This window comes from Pleurodeles waltl, chromosome 7, assembly GCF_031143425.1.
Source record: "Pleurodeles waltl isolate 20211129_DDA chromosome 7, aPleWal1.hap1.20221129, whole genome shotgun sequence".
NCBI classification, from domain to species: domain Eukaryota; kingdom Metazoa; phylum Chordata; class Amphibia; order Caudata; family Salamandridae; genus Pleurodeles; species Pleurodeles waltl.
Window position 1 is genome coordinate 654,368,955 of NC_090446.1, and position 14,625 is coordinate 654,383,579.

General features: G+C 41.1%; 1 protein-coding gene across 1 annotated transcript in view; it reads left to right on the forward strand.

Moving 5' to 3' along the window:
• Positions 1-7,513, forward strand: part of NSG2 (neuronal vesicle trafficking associated 2) — a 193,501-nt gene extending 185,988 nt beyond the window's left edge. The window contains exon 5 of the mRNA XM_069244661.1: positions 3,505-7,513. Within this exon, the coding sequence (XP_069100762.1) occupies positions 3,505-3,693 (189 nt within the window). The 3' untranslated portion in view covers positions 3,694-7,513. The remainder of the gene's footprint in view (positions 1-3,504) is intronic.
• Positions 7,514-14,625: the final 7,112 nt, after the last annotated feature.

Here is a 14,625-nt window from a genome sequence, read left to right on the forward strand (position 1 = left end):
CATAGTGCTTCCGTTTTTCACCTGGCAATTGTTTTGCCCTGTTCTCTGCACGCAAGACTGGGCTTTTTCAGGGCTGTCAATATTAAGGCAGAAACACGAATATGGCTGGAAGCGCTGATGAATGTTATTTTCCTTTACAATATCGAGCTAAGATATGACTATAGGTACGCTGGACCACAGAAAATTTGAAAAGTTTCAAATCAGTGAAACGTAAAGCTCAAATGAGAAGTGAAGGAAAACAGATTGACAGAAGAAAATATCTATATGTAAAAATTGCATCCATAACTGCAGTTAACAGTCTTTAGTACCATGTGGTCTTTCATGGGGTAAAAACCTATCTATGGTGTACAAGAGAAGAAGGAACTAGACTGATACCATAGGCCTTTTGCAACTTCTTCCCCACAAACTTGGAGAAAGGTGTGTACATAACACTTATTCTCATACTGTAAAACATGACTCAGGTAAATAGCAATTCTTAACAAGCGAGAGATTGCTCAGAACCCCATCCTGGACTTCATCAAAATGACCCACAACAAACCCAATAAAATCCTAAAGCCTACCATATGAAATTATTAGACAGCTAAACCTCAAGTTAATGAATGTATGGGAAAATAGGTTATCATACGCCAACATTTCAGTACACAACTATCAAGCTGTTTTTGGAAGACAACACCGACACAGCCAGCACTACGAACTAAGCCCACAGTTACATCCGGTTGCCAGGTCAGGACAACCATGTAAAACATATTGGTAATTTATCATTTTTTTTCTCCTTCCATGTAATTGTAAAGAAAGTGAAGCACAGCTGGTATGCATGGCACACTCTTTCCTACAGCAATGTAAACAGATTTTTAAGGACTACTCAAGGTTACTTCTTTCTATAAGGTTTTCCTGCAAGAAACAGCAGACCTCTATCCCTGCATTCACATTCACTGGACAAAAAACATGTTTTCAAGCATCCCCCGTCCCTCAGATAGACGTTAGTACTTGAAAGAAAAATGTTTATATATAACGAATGACATCAGATGGAGCTTGCAATTGTCCACTAGACCTCAGTCTGCTCCCCTCAAACCCAGCTCCATAATTCACAGTGTGGATGGTATCATATGGTGACCACTTCCACTTCTCAAACTGTTACTATCCTATGCAGAATATAGGGAACTGATCAGTGGATAGCCACCACTGTTCTGGTAAGAAACCGTTGATACATTGCATACTGAAACAAAAATAGGAGGGGAAAACCCCCTTTAATCCATCTCCCATTTGTGATTATATTTTGAAAAAAGCACTTTGTGAAACAGAAAGTGCTCCCTTAGCACTGTGTACTACATTGTTTTGCATTCCTAGAACCTGTTTTTGTGTGAACCGCATGCTTTGCAGCCAGAACAAAGATGTATACACAGATCCTTTAACTCTTTGTCTATTTAGGTTTTTCGTGAAGCATCTATGTTTTGGCTGATGGCATCTTACTATCACTGAGTTGCCTATGGGGTCCACAATTCCTCCAGTTAGGTGGCTGGAGGCTCCCAGGCTAAAGGCAAGGCTAGGACATTTAGTAAGGAGGCTTTTTAATTAAAGGACTTGATCCCTTTGGCAAGGGGGTGAAAGGTCGTAAGGTCATGGACTGTGTCTTAAAGGCGTTTAAGAAGTGGGCCATTTTGAAGCTCCTCTTGATAGGCATTCTGGAAAATGCCCTCATCTTAGGGTTCCAGACATTTCAGAAATGTACTCTGACCACATTTATGATTTTTCCTTATGTTTGTAACTCTTACATTTGGTGTGGTGAATAGACCTAGTGGTATTGGATCTCAATTTGCAGCAGGTTCGGTCTAGCTTTTGCAAGCACACAAGGCCAGATGCTGCATTAGCTTTGCAGATGTACAGAGAAGGGTTGTATTTCACTATATTAAGATTAATAATATCGACCTACAATAATATTTCATCCATTAGAACACGTACCACTGCATCACTAGGTAGGTATAAAATTACTTTTCTTAACTCTACCTCTATATACCTTGGAAGATAATTATAAAGGGAGTTAAACAGTTTTGATACACTTACCTTGCAATGTAGTGGTAGGTCAATCTAGTCAATGTAATATAATTGTCACATAGTATGTTGCATGCAATATAGTGACTCCCTCCACACACTTTTCCTAGTTATGTCTGTGTTTTGCCCATGGTCTACCAGATGGTGCACCAGGGAGGAGCACAGAGGGAGGTAAGGATTTTCTATGCTTAACTGTACCTCTATGTACCTTGAAGATATATATATATATATATATACATATATATATATATATATATATATATATATATATATATATATATCAAAAACGAAGTTGTCCTCATGTGAAAGCGCACTCCCAACAGGTTAATATAAACGGGAAGAAAAAGCAAAGACAGCAACTCACTGTGAGTTGCCGGCTTTGCTTTTTCTTCCCGTTTATATAACCTGTTGGGAGTGCGCTTTCACATGAGGACAACTTCGTTTTTGAGATATATATATATATATATATATATATATATACATATATATATATATATATATATATACACACACACACACACACATATGTACACTACCATGGTACATACACGTATAGTTAGATATAGAAAATGTGTGTAAACTTACATTTTAATATTTTGTCTCTCTATATTGTAAAAATGTTCTGTCCCACCATTATTTGGAATTTGGTATTCCCAGACTAACCGTGTCATGGAGGATAAGACCAGCTGCAAAGAAGACCAGAAGTGTACAAGCACTTCAGCCCTCACTTAAAGTGCAGTTAGGTTACCATCAGGGGACAAACTCCAGGGTTCTCCACCATAGAAAGATACTACAGGAGGTATTTAAGCCCTCGTATCTTTCCAGCTTGAACTTTTGTAAACTACTAAATTGGGCCCCCAGCTTGTCTCACCACCAAGAAGGAACATAGGCCAAATGCAACTTGATCTTATCGATATAAATCAAGTTAATAGCAAGATAATAATTACACCATGCTACTTGCCAATCCACTTCAGTACTTCATCTTCACAGGTCTGGCTCACACCATTAACAAAGGGGATCAGATCTTACCTGTCTGCTTATTCTTATCTAATGTGCCAAAGGGCAAAAAGGGTGATGATCATGAAAGATGTTTTAAGATGGCACCCCTGTATATCTGTACGCAGCCGCAGGCTTCCTTTGTAGAAATGGACCACATTGGGGTTGGTAGCAAATAAACATTCCACTCCTCTCTTGCCAGGAGATATCACAAAAAATTGTGGGGATGTTTGTATCAGACATGAAGCAGTACGCATGTTCCACAATGTCTAGACCAGAAACATGGTTTTGAGATGTTTCTACCAGATCTTAATTGAACGCTTGCTAATGAGTTGAATTCTTGCATCATGTTGCTGTTGCAGGATCTGTCAGCAGAAGCAAAGACTTTAAGGGTAAATAGGAGCATTGTGTGAATTTGCATACTTATTGCTAACAGAATCTCATCTTTTCACTTCACAGCATAAGCGTTGTATCCCAGCTTCTTTGGATGCCTACTACTCAGCACAGGATTCCAACTCCCGGGGAAGATTCTACACTGTTATAAGCCACTACAGCATGGCCAAGCAAACCAGCTCTCGGTCTGTATCTCCGTGGCTGCCTGGTGGATCTTCTAACCACGAGGTGAAGGGCAAGACTGAAGGCCACTGAGTATCTCTCCTCCTTTCCTGAACCCTTCCCCCACCAAGAGGGATGGCGTGCTCTGAAAGCATTGGCCCTCGTTCCGAGAAGCTGCTGTGCCGACAGCTACAACGGAAAACAGCGGGAGCCATTTTTCAAATCTAATTTTCTTTCTGTGCATTGTTCTTCTTGTTGATTTGTAACCGAGTCCAGCACTTGTACAAAGGCATGTTTGATGTTGAGTGTGAGATTGCAGTTTAAAGAACAAACCGGCACAAACAAAAGTGTATTTTTAAGACTTAATGGCTTGACAGCCTCATTGAAGCAGCAGAGTCCAGGTCACATTCAAAATTCATGTTTCACAACTTGTAAACTGTCTTTGGGGACATGGCCAGACTAGTTAAAAGGAAGAGAAGAGTTGTTCAGCATACATTTGACTACACGCAAGACTTCACACCAGCAGATCACAACTCACCCAGTTATTCAGCATTCAGCACTTGGTAGGACTGAAAATTGCTTTCTTGTTGTATATATGTAGTTGCTCAAATAGCTCCTACTCTTGCTCTCTCTTTGACATGTTCGTGGTTGAGTGTTATAGATGATCTCCTTCTGGGAATCTCAGTTGTCTATATTAGCTGGTGATTCCTCAAATAAAACTTAATAATAATTCCTTTTATTTCTGCTTTTTTCAAAGGAGGTAGACAACCAAAAAGGGAGCTAGGGTTTTTGAAGATGGTGAACTTGTTCATAGTTGTCATGTGATCCTGCTACACAGTCTCACACAAAAGAGGTTTGATCTTTCTCCAGAGTTCGCCAGTTTTAAGGCTCCAATAATTCTCCATTAGTGTCTATCAGTGATAGCCTTTCATCTTCCCTTTGTCTTTGAAAGGATCACTCTGAGTTCACACTTTTATGGTGCCGATCCTACCTGCAGGGTGATCATCACGATTTCCAGGGAATGGGAGGCTGTGTTCAAACCTCTGAGCCATGCTACAGTCCAGCATCTCTTTCCACTAGGGAAAGCACCAGAAAGGTGCCAAAGATTTATCACTCTGTAGTGCATCAAAGAATGATGATCAAGAAGAGAGAAGCTAAAAAAAACTCTCACCAAACAAATGATACTATTCATAGATCAAGGGCCCATGACTGATACACACACGTTATTTTGTGTGAAATATGTGATTATATATTTTGTTGGCCTTTTGGTTAAAGTCCTGACAATGAATTCAGGTTGTGTAGTGGTGGGTGCATTTTCGCTCAACTTTCAGTTGCTAGGTTTGTGGCTTTTTTATTTTGCATTCTAAGCTAAAAAATGTCGATATGGAACAATATCATTTGTTAAGTCCTACAAACTGCTGAAAATTCCGAAAGATGAATCATTTTTTGGGGTAATATAGAATGTATTGCTTTTTAGTAATTCTGAAGCAAAGTTCCTCTCCCACCCCCCCCAGGCACACGAGTCGAGCTGTGAGGTAGTGTTATATCATAGTACTGAAAAATGAAGAGCATACGAATGGACCAGATGCACAATCTTGTGTTTGACTGTTGTGCAGATGGTTTTTTTTCTGTCACGTCTGAGCTAAAGGATAGAAGAAACCGTTATTTCTAAATTCTTAAGATATGGAATCAAATTTAGTTTTTTCAGGTTATTGGGGTCATTGATTGGAATGTTATGAAAGCTGCTAAATTTCACACCAACCGTCAGATACGGCGATTAATGTTCATAATAAATGAAAAATATTTTCAAAATACTGTGGTTTAAAGCTGCAGCTAGAATAATTTTATATACAGACACCTGCTGAGATGGGATAGATTCTGACTACCAACCCCTGGTTGCTCATTGAATCCTAGACTACATTCGTTGGCTAGGTCCTGTGAGGATAATTAAAGGCGTACCTATGAGAAGGCGCAAACATTACACTGGACAAAATATTTGTTATTGACTTACTAATTGTATTACAGGCTGATATTTGATATTTAGTACGTTTTATTAACCCAGTGTTGAAAGCCGAAGGTTTATATTTATTGCATTTTCATAACCGTACAGTTACGACAAAAACATACATTGTGAAAGAACAGTTTTCTAATTCAGTGAAAAGACATGGGAATTAGGTATACTGTTTTGGCCTCAGTAAAGTCACAATGTGGAGACATAAATTTGATTTTGTTATGGGGGAAAACAAGATGAGAGGTCAATACTCAAATACAGAGATTTAAAATTAAAGTCATAGGACGGTGTTCTTTGGTTTTAGCAGGCTTTATATTTTAGGGTTGAAAGAGGTCTTACTGTCAGAGGTTGTGCTGCCATTTTGAGGGATGCTAAATTCCAAAATGGAGACTGTCCTCATAGCTTGACAGTGTTTTTATTTTCAATTGGGCATCTGTTCTGGACCTGATCTCATGTCATACACCTGGTCAAGGAATCTCACGTTGTGAGTCAAAAAACATGTTACCAGGTGGAGGGAGGCTGCGTGTCCCAAATAAGAAGCCAATTTCACATTCTTAAAGAAGGAACATTCAGTGCCTTGTGATGGATAAAGACTGAAGGTGTGATTCCCATAGATCGCTATGCGAGATGGTGTCACGTGCTCTCGAATTTCTTGTTGAGTAGCTCAGAACTTCAAGAAGTCACGACTGTGTATGAAGGAAAGCTCTGTATGCCAGTCATGTAATTTTGGCAGATGAAAGAAGGTCAGGTGTACTGAGCTAGCGGGCATCTGGTGTGATGTAAAAGCAAAAGCTAAATTATGAAGTGGAGGATCAAAATGTGCAGAACCAGCTGCCTAAATTATTGTTACGTTTTTCTGCCCTCAGTACAGTACTAATAATATTTAAGAATGCTTTTTCCGAGGAGATACGGTTTACTCCTGTTATTGGAAATCAGTACTCCTTGCAGTGCTTGAAGAGTATCCTATTCCCCAAATGCTTCACAACAGTTTGTCGAGGTAAGGCTAGAGACACAGCTACATGAATTAAAAATCCCGGTCCATTATTTCAGCCCGTACCTCCTAGAAGTAGGCTAAATAATTCCACTATGACAATTTGTTGTTTGCGTTGGAGCATAGTTTTCAAACTTTTCCATTTACATGATCCCATTTTTAAACAAGTGTAACCCTAGTTTGGCATAGCTTGCCGCACCCCACCAACCTCAGTTTTCAACATTAAGTTGATTCTTATTTGTAACTGCTTGATCCAGCTTATCTTATTAGGAAACCCCACCACAGTCTTCTGCAACTCCGTAGAGACCTTGAGCCCCGGTTCAGAGAAACCATATTTTAGGGAATTTTGATAAAGCTCCAGTTCTAGAGGAAGCACTTAATGGCACAGTAGGAGTGCCTTGACTGCTCTCTTACAGTGAACAGAGGCCTCCAAGTAAGATGTCAGCAACACTCAGTGCCTGTAGTTTGAATCTGTGGTTTTTCAACTCACTGTCGAACACAGATGAGCGAGAGGAGAGCCACTCTACACTTTTCAGTTGTCTGGCCGTAGTTTTACGGGTGGAAAACTCATGTCTGGCGGGATCCCCACACTGGGCTCAGTGTCATGGAAGTCACATAATGCCATAAAAGCCAATACGAGCATGGAAATGATCAGGAGTAGCTCAAATCATAGTGCCAAATACTGTTGTCTTTTGATTTATTGTTTCATGTCTCGCCTGTAAATTCATAATAACTGGAAATGTATAAACGAGTTGAGAACAAAAAAAGAAAAAGCAGACCACTGAACAGTTTCTTATCTTGTGGTGTACATTTTGTCAGTAGGTAACAAAATCTCAAGTACTTCTTTTGGTGTAACTTAGATTTTTTTTGACAGGACCAAAATAAAGCTAGATGTGTCTGATGGTCTGGAATGTCCTATATTTATTTTAATGCTGATGGGTCAACCAAGGATCATGCAGCGAGGGCTGGAGAAGAAACAGAACGTGATAAGAGTAAATCCTTAGGTATTGTGTGTTTCGACATCTATCATGCAATTTCTGTCAATTCAAGTAGCTGAAGGAAAGTGATTACTTTCCATCCTTATTCGTAATGTCACACATATTGAATAATCTATTATTTCCAGATAACCAAGCTCACTCATTGGAAAGACCTGACATCCTTTGAATACTTACAGTACTGTGGATTTTTGCTGTGCTGTATGGTGGAAACCTTTTTCCTTCCTAGTCTTTGTGCGGGCAACGCACAACATGTGCTTTGGAATTTTTTACTTGCATTTTGTTGTACTTTCAGGTATGTAGCACTGTACCATGGAGCATGCTTATGTGTTTGCCTGAAAATGACTTGGTAACATGGCAGTAATCTTCATTACTCAGAATTACAGTCTTCCTTGCCACAGTCTTTACATATTGAACATTATCCTTCCCATGCACAGGATATACTCACATAAAATAAATCACCAAATCATGCCCCTCTCAGTATGGCTGCCACAGGAAGAGCCTACCCTGTGGCCCAAATAGGAGGGGCTGAGCCAGAACACTTCCTGCATTTCAAAGCTACATATTAATCAAAGCCATTTTCCATCTTTCCCTGTGGGAGGGAAGGGAAAGAACTTAGTAATGTGATGAGGAAGGCTATGACTCAGAGTAATGAAGTATACGGTAAACAATTGAGTCATTACCTATCTCATCCATCCTTCTTGCCTCAGTCCTTACATAAAGAGAGTACACCCAAGCCATTTATGAAAAAAATGCCATCTAAGAGGACACCACGGAATCAATATGCAGCACCAAGTGAGATTTTTTAAACGGATGAGTGCAAAAAGGGACTCAATTAATGTACTGTTGATAATACTGCTGCATCAAAGGGAGGAGAAAACACATCTCCCATTGATAATCTATAATGAGAAATCATTGTATGAGGAGTAGCCCAAGTGGCAGCAGCACAAATATTTTTTAGAGATGTGACTTTGAAAACCACTGAAGAGATAGCTACTCCTCTGGTAGAACACCTCAGAACATTTTTGTGTAAGGACACACCCGCTTTCTGGTATGTTAATGAACTGAGAGTTCACATCCAGCAACAATGGCCTTTGTTTGCAAGATCAAACATTACAAACAACCCGTCTACTGTTCTGATAGATTCTGTTCCCTCTAGATAGATAGACAATGCCCTATGCAGGTCTAAGGAATGCCTGCGGTTTCCCTGGTCCATAGATGGAGAGGGAAAAATGGTACGAGAACAATATGCTGAGACTGATGAAAGGAAGAGGGAACCTTAGTTAAAAAGAATGGATCTGAACATAGACCTGGCTTTCATGGAAAAAAATAAATGAACGGATCATGGCACAAAAGAGCCCCACTTTCACTCAGTCTTCTACCGAATGTCACTATGACCACGAAGAATATTGCCATGTTCAAAGGGCTCAAATAAATGGATGATAGGTGTTGAAAGGGAGAAAGGGAGACTCTTCTAGCATGTTCCTGAGAAAAAGTAGAGCCTATGATGGGATGCCCAAGTATCAAACTAAGAAATGGAATTGTCCTTATGGCCTTAATGGCTGCCACCTGGCTGAGTAATGTGGATACTACCAGACCCAACAAAAAAAACACTCAAAAATTCCAAATTTCTCCAGTAATAATTTCTCACTGAACACGAGTTTGAACAATTTCTTCACTGTCTCTCATAATTTTTTAGGATACCCTTTCTGCAAGAATTGTTAAAGGAGAGCGCTATATCATGAATTACACTGCTGAGTAATTGCTGTCTTTCAATCCCCAGAACCCCAGGGAGAGTCAGAAGAGGGACTGCTCCAGTAAAGGTGGGAACCTGAAAGTGGACGGTACCACAGGGAAGGTCATATGAGGTTGGATTGACAGTTGTCTGAGTAATGGAAACCATGAGTGGTGGTTCCTGGTGGGCACCTCCAACAAAACCTACCCTTGTTCCTAGGTCATCTTGAATAGATGAATAATACTTTTGAGAGGGAAGAGAGGAAAGGCAAACATAAGACCCCTTGAATCAATGGTAGCTCATTGCATCTATCCTCCAGGCATTCTGGCATGGACAAAGGGAACATAATTTGGGAAAAAGAACATCTTGTGGAAACCAGAAATTACATCTGTTTCATAAGTGTCCCCAAATTTAGGGTCCTCCTCCCCTGAGGACCAGTCAGAATTATTTTTCTTTTGGTAGTGTGCCACCTCTAAATGTTGCCTACCCAAAACAAAGTGGAAGAGAGGACATGCTCTAGAACTCTTAGCAGTGCTTCCTGCATTACCCAGTTGCCAAGCAAAGGGGCCATGATATTTGTAACATCCTGTGGGACTGTTGCCATCTTGACACCAAGCGATGCAGTGCTGCTTAAAGTGCAGTAATAGTATGCTCCTTGAAGCCTAAACTAAAAAAAAACTATTTTTCCTTTGGAAAAGGAAAGGGTCTCTAGCAGCTGCCACCTCCGAATTGCCCAGTGGAGGAGGTAGCTTGTTCCTTGATCTGATTTTATATGAAAGAATCTGGATGCAGTTGGGACTCAATCACTTGACCCGCAAAAGCCACTAGAGCAGCCTAACGCAAGGGAAACATAATGCAATTATAAAATGTAATAAAAAAAATAACAAAACTGAGACTTTATCCTATCTTCTGGGTGAAAGCATGCTGGGAGACAGAAAATAAAACAAGAAGTGTACTGACTTAGGCCCTCCTGTATGTGCCACAGGGTCGGATCTTCCTGTGGTGGCCATATTGGGAGGGGCAGTAATTGGTGATTTATTTTATATGGGTGAATGCTATGCAGGAGAGGGATAATGGGATGGCTGTGGGATATGGGATATGGTAGGGCTGTGACAAGGAAGATGGACGAGGCAGGTAATGAGGTGCAAGGGAAGAAAGTGCAAGAGTAATCTGCTGTTTTTAGTTCACATGGTATTATGTCCAGAGTAGTTGTACTTCACAGTGTATTTTTGTCTTCTGAGTTCACTGCATAGGAGACATTGATAAGCATCTTGTTTTTCCACCTCTGATGTTTCTGTGTGGTACACGTAAATCAAACAAAAGGAAAACCTGGTGTGGGTACTTAATCATTGCTTAGGTGCTATAATTAAGGATTTTTCTGCCCTGAAAAAAGGCGTTCTATTGTGTGTTACCTGTGGATAGAGATGGAAGATAGTAATGTGATAATGATGGAAACCTGTTTGTGGGGTGGAGGAGGATGAAGAATTGATGTACTACAATAGGCTGCTCAGAGAAGGAGTTCGCAAACTAATACACCTCCAAGTGAAGTCTGTACCTGTTTTCTCATTAATAATTGCTCCTCATGCATAATATACCCACACATATTCATGTGTCAGTACTTCCATTCATGAAAATCTAGCTGCCACGCTTCCCTAAATCCTTCCCTATTTGTTCTAGTCACCCTAAAACCCCAAGAGCTTCATAAACTATCTCTCTGGGAGCGCAGCCTTTCTTTTCTGCTCCTTAAATAATCTTCATAATACAGACAGGGAGCAGAAATGCGTCCATTGCTGCTCTATGTCAGTTACCATTTCTGACTGCCTTCTATCACTGTTTTGTTAATTAACAGAAATCCTCTATTGCTCTATTGCTCTAATCCTCTATGGCTTAGTTATATGATTTTAGGTCTGGGCTTTGACAGTGCAATTGTTAAACAGACCTGCCACATTTAACCACTTCTTTATTTAACCAGCTTCTTTCTGCAATAGGCTTGAGACTTTCTCAACCATGTCTTGCTTAATACACTGAATTATTCTTCTCAAACCTAATGCTATTGGTTGTGTGGCTGTCTAGTTCCACCTCGACTGGATTGCTTGTGTTGAACTGCATTTGGTGTTACTCTACAACTATAGTCCTTTTTGCCCACTCCTACTTGCTTCCTCCCACGTGTCTTGCTATATTGTGGTAACACTGCATCTGTTAGCATATTAAACCCAGACCTAGTCACTTTGCCAGTTCTTGATTATTTAGACCACAGTGAATCCATTTATGAAATGTAAATAGTAGGTGTTCATGAACTGATCTCTGATGATGAAGAAGTCAGATGGGTTGAGGTTGACTCTTATTGTGTTGAACTCACAAAAGAATGGGCGTTTTAGATGAATTAGAAACTTGCAACACGTTTTTAATCATGGTAGGGGAGGCTCCTCTGCTATGGCGGAGGAGCGTCACCCCCACGCCCCACCAGCAGCAGGAGCTGCAAACCTTTAAAATTAAATAATAATAAACAATGTTTATTATTGTTTTATTTTTAACGGGGCAGGGCCATGCGGGTGACAAGCAGTGAGAGGAGTGCACAGAGCACTCCCCTCAGTGCGCTTGTATGTTTGGCCGGCCGTCTCGAGCTGGCCAAATACACATGCAACACAGTACTGGGTTGGAGAGAGCAAGCCCAGGATCCCAGTCTGTGTTGGAGAGCCCAGCCAGGGTGCTCCAGCCAATCTTAATACTGCTTTTAGCAGCGTCATGATTGGACGCAGTGCAGGCTCTACTGACATGAGTCTGCCACTCACATGAAGGAAACCATTACCTGAAATGTGTTGACCCTTTGCCCTATGCTTTAAACTGTGCTGGGCAGAACCAAAATGTGAGTAACACAACAACAGATCAAAAGGATGAAGAAGGGTGGCAGAAATCACCTCTGGGTAAATAAAGATGTATGTTTAAATGTATATGTATTTGGGAAAAACAAAGGGCCATATTTATACTTTTTGACGCAAAACTGCGCTATCGCAGTTTTGCGCCAAAAAGATTAACGCCGGCTAACGCCATTCTGAAGCGCCATGCGGGCGCCGTATTTATTGAATGGCGTTAACCGGCGCTAGCAGACCGGCGCTGCCTGGTGTGCGTGGAAAAAAACCACATACACCAGGCAGCGTCGGCGTTGGGGAAAATGGCGTTAGGGCGTCTTAAAATGGGGCAAGTCAGGTTGAGGCAAAAAAATCGCCTCCACCCGATTTGCGCCATTTTTAACGACGCCCAGACGCCATTTACATGACTCCTGTCTTAGTAAAGACAGGAGTCATGCCCCCTTGCCCAATGGCCATGCCCAGGGGACATATGTCCCCTGGGCATGGTCATTGGGCATTGTGGCATGTAGGGGGGCACAAATCAGGCCCCCTTATGCCAAAAAAAAATATAAAAAAAAAAAAAATTATACTTACCTGAACTTACCTGAATGTCCCTGGGATGGGTCCCTCCATCCTTGGGTGTCCTCCTGGGGTGGGCAAGGGTGGCAGGAGGGGTCCCTGGGGGCATGGGAGGGCAGCTGTGGGCTCATTTTGAGCCCACAGGTCCCTTAACGCCTGCCCTGACCCAGGCGTTAAAAAGAGGCGCAAATGCGGGGTTTTTTGCCCCGCCCACTCCCGGGCGTGATTTTTGCCCGGGAGTATAAATACGACGCATTTGCGTCGCAGTCATTTTTTTAGACGGGAACGCCTACCTTGCATCTCATTAACGCAAGGAAGGCGTTCACGCAAAAAAATGACGCTCATTCCTCATACTTTGTCGCTAGACGCGTCTAACGCCAAAGTATAAATATGGCGTTAGTTTTGCGCCGAATTTGCGTCGAAAAAAACGACGCAAATTCGGCGCAAACGGAGTATAAATATGCCCCAAAAGGTCTTAACTAACTTCAGATCTTAATATCCACATGACCGATGTTGAAAGCGTCTTCTCTAGTAGAGAAGGATCGGTTCTGCCTTCATGTTTAGTCACAGAATGTTTTGAAGTGTGGGGGCCTAATAAGCACAAGCTAGTCCAAATCTTTATGATACTTGGTTCATGGCTTAATTCAGAGGTGAGTTGGCTTAGTAAATTTACCTGTATGGTATGAAATCTGTTTCCAAGTCAAGTACTGCATGTAACTGTTTTTGTTATAGGTCCCATGCTTGGACCAGAGTGTCAGGACCTGGAGTCTTGACTTCACCTCAGCCAGTGGAGTGTTTTCAAGGTGGGTTTCACATTGTTGTGTTTCTTATGGTCCAAGCACCTTCTGGCAGTGAGACAAGCCATTCAAAGCACTTAAGTACCACGACAGATTCTATGTGGCTGTCACCGGGTGTTAATTGCTAGCATGAGAAAACACTTACTCAGACATATGGCTTCACTCACATGCAAAACAGGAGTACACATACAGCAACAGTGGTAGCTTACCCCATGAACAGCCATATGTACCACATACACACACACACACACACACACACACACACTGTACCAGCAGCCTGAGCAGTAACTGCATGCTTTACTCAAATACTGCCATATTGGTGGGACGCTCTCCCAAAAGGTGAACAACAGTGGTGTGGAGTGTTAACCTTCGAGCCATACATTGGCTTGTGTCATCCTGCTGAAAAGTTTCAATATTTAACTAAAAAAAAGGCAAAAGAGATAATAAAAAAACAAATTATCATTACAAAGATGAAACAGAAAACAGAGAATGGGTGCATTTCAAATCTATGTAGAACTTCACGTTTATGGAGCACATATGGTGCAACTTCTTTTACTGTGAACTTAAATTTTGTTCCAAAAACGAGCCATTAAGAACAGCAAGGCTAGGTATTATGCCTAGAGGATTTTAAAGTCTCCCAATAAATCTGAAATGATCTCTACTACCATGAGGGAATGCAGGGCGTTGACTTGTCAAGTGAAAGTACCTACACCTTTAGTCATAATTCTATATTTCCAGAATTAAGCTATTATCAATTTCCAAGAAAGTTCCTCCAACGTACTAGGCACGCAAGCTGTATTGTGACAATTTCAAGATTTGACTGAGGAAGATTGTATCCAACTGATGCAAAGTGATCACCCCTCATGTTCCCCTGTTGATTTGTTATGTTATTTCAATTAATTTTCTAAAGTGCTTGGTTACCCAAGTGTGTCTTGGCTCTGGCTCTATTGGCAAAGCTGAGGAACCTAGAAGAAAAAAAAACTACTCATTATTAAATAGCAAAGTTTTCAGAGCTTTCCTGAACACCAGTACGTTGGGCAATGCTTTGACATGCATTGGCAGCGCATT